Raw genomic sequence first — 2,168 nt, forward strand, 5'->3', positions numbered from 1 at the left:
CACTGACAGATATTCTGCTTATTGAGTTGAAGCATTATTTGAAGATACGAATTATGTGACTGGTGTCACTGTCACCAGTGACTGGTGACAACTCAAAGCAGAGGTTTCAAGGTATCAGGAGGGACGTACACCTGTGCTGAGCACAGCCAGGTGAGGGCACAGATAAAAGTGCAGAGGAGACTTTTAAAAAGTCCTGAGATCAGGAGTGTTGATACAGAATTTTGAGGAAGAATTTTGGCTTTGGCTTTCCAAATGCTGGCTGTTTATGTAGTCTCCCAAAAGGATTTTCTTGGATAGAAAGTTCTGCAACGAGAGTGTTTTGCCTAAGGTGCTCCACTAAGAGCATTCATGTGCCGTACTTTATGCAGAAGCCATTTTCAGGGACCTGGTGCCGGATTTCAGGGTTTTGACAGCTAGTTTTAGTGTCTTGTCAGCACAAGAACTTGATGGAAATTCTGTAACAATGGCAAAACCAGCTTGTTCTGCAACGAAAGGGCTCTCCATTGTTAGCAAGCAAGCCCAGTGTTGGCAACTTTGCACTTGCTTTCTGTGTATGGCTGCAGAAATAGCAGTACTGCTCTGTAAGGACTGGAAGTACAGAGATCCAGGAGCTGCAGGTAGTCTAACAGCACTGCTAAATGCTGTCTGTAGTAGATCTGGAAAGATGGAGTCATGGTTGCTCAGTGCTGTAAATTCAAATAAACGAATGGAGCTCCTTAGAGCAGGTGCTTCATTGGGAACATCATTGTGCTGCAGAAGGATTTTGTGTTCATTTGAGCTGTGGGATCCAGTGTGTAATCCAAGCCCTGTTCTGAGTCAGATAAGATTGTACTCAACTTCAGAACAGTTTGTCCACTTGTGCTAAGGGAAATTTTCCTTTTTAACTGCGTGGCTAGGGAAAGGGGATAATGAATTAAGCCCTGTTTTAAGGTACTTACGCTGGAGTCCCTGCTTGCTTTTGTACAGTCAGAGGTTTGGTGTTCTTTAATGGACGCAATGATAAGCTCTGTGGGAAGACTGTCTTTTGAAAAGAAGTGGCTTAGGCTTCTGATGTTATTGTTTTTTAAAGCAGGGAAAATGCAGAGTGTTGGTACTTACAAGTATTGTAAAATAAGATACTGAGGAAAAACAGTGCACAGCTTTCCAAGACTGGAAGCTAGATAGGGAAGTATGATTTGAGTCCAGCCAAAAGTGGACTTAAACTTGATCTTTTCTCTCTTGTTGCAGTTTGAAATAGAATATGGAGTGGGACTAAACAGTAAGGTTTCATTCTTCTGGCAGACAATCTGGTCTGTCAAATTTTGTACTGCAACAAGCAGGCTGCCAAATTAATGTTTCAAAGCAAAATAGTCTTTGAGAGTATTTTGAGTGAGAGGTGATGGGGGAACCGAGGTGACCCACTAGGTAGGCGTGACAAGGTGTCTGTGCTGCTGCTCCCAGTTTCAGCCCAGGCTCCCAACTCGGCCATCACGGCTCAGACCGGTGTCGGTGTGGCCTCCACTGTCCACCTGAACCCCATGCAGCTGATGACGGTGGACGCATCCCACGCCCGTCACATCCAGGGCATCCAGCCGGCACCCATCAGCGCCCAGGGCATCCAGCCCGCACCAATCAGCGCCCAGGGCATTCAGCCAGCACCAATCGGGACACAAGGACTCCACCCTCCTGCACCAATCGGCACACAGGGACTGCAGCCAGCACCAATCAATGCTCAGCAGCCACAAGCTGATGCCAAGACTTCAGGTAGGAGCAACCAGCAAAGTCCATGCTTTGGGCCTACTCAAAGCATTGGAGCTTCTGTCCTGCCCATTTGGCTTATTTATTTCAGAGAATCATTTAGGTTGGAAAAGATCTTTAAGATCATCGAGTCCAACCGTCAACCCAACACCACCATGCCCACTAAACCATGTCCTGAAGTGCCACATCCACACATTTTTTGAACCCCTCCAGGGATGGAGACTCCACCACTTCCCTGGACAGTCTGTTCAATGCTTGACCACTTTTTCATTAAAGATATTTTTCCTAATATCCAACCTAACCCTCCCCTGGTCCAAATCCCCTGACTCAATCTAATGCTTCCTTTTTTCTTCTGCTCTCATTAATGACTTTATTACAGTCTCTGTGGTCCAGTGGTGGACACTAAATACATTCATACACATACTTTCCCT

The 2,168-nt window shown here is 45.9% G+C and overlaps 1 protein-coding gene across 1 annotated transcript in view; it reads left to right on the top strand.

Moving 5' to 3' along the window:
• SAP130 (Sin3A-associated protein, 130kDa) overlaps positions 1 to 2,168 on the top strand; it is a 17,714-nt gene that overhangs the window by 8,625 nt on the left and 6,921 nt on the right. Inside the window, exon 11 of the mRNA XM_010187258.1 lies at positions 1,441 to 1,743. Within this exon, the coding sequence (XP_010185560.1) occupies positions 1,441 to 1,743 (303 nt within the window). The remainder of the gene's footprint in view (positions 1 to 1,440; positions 1,744 to 2,168) is intronic.

Source organism: Mesitornis unicolor, unplaced genomic scaffold (genome assembly GCF_000695765.1).
Source record: "Mesitornis unicolor isolate BGI_N332 unplaced genomic scaffold, ASM69576v1 scaffold4966, whole genome shotgun sequence".
NCBI lineage: Eukaryota > Metazoa > Chordata > Aves > Mesitornithiformes > Mesitornithidae > Mesitornis > Mesitornis unicolor.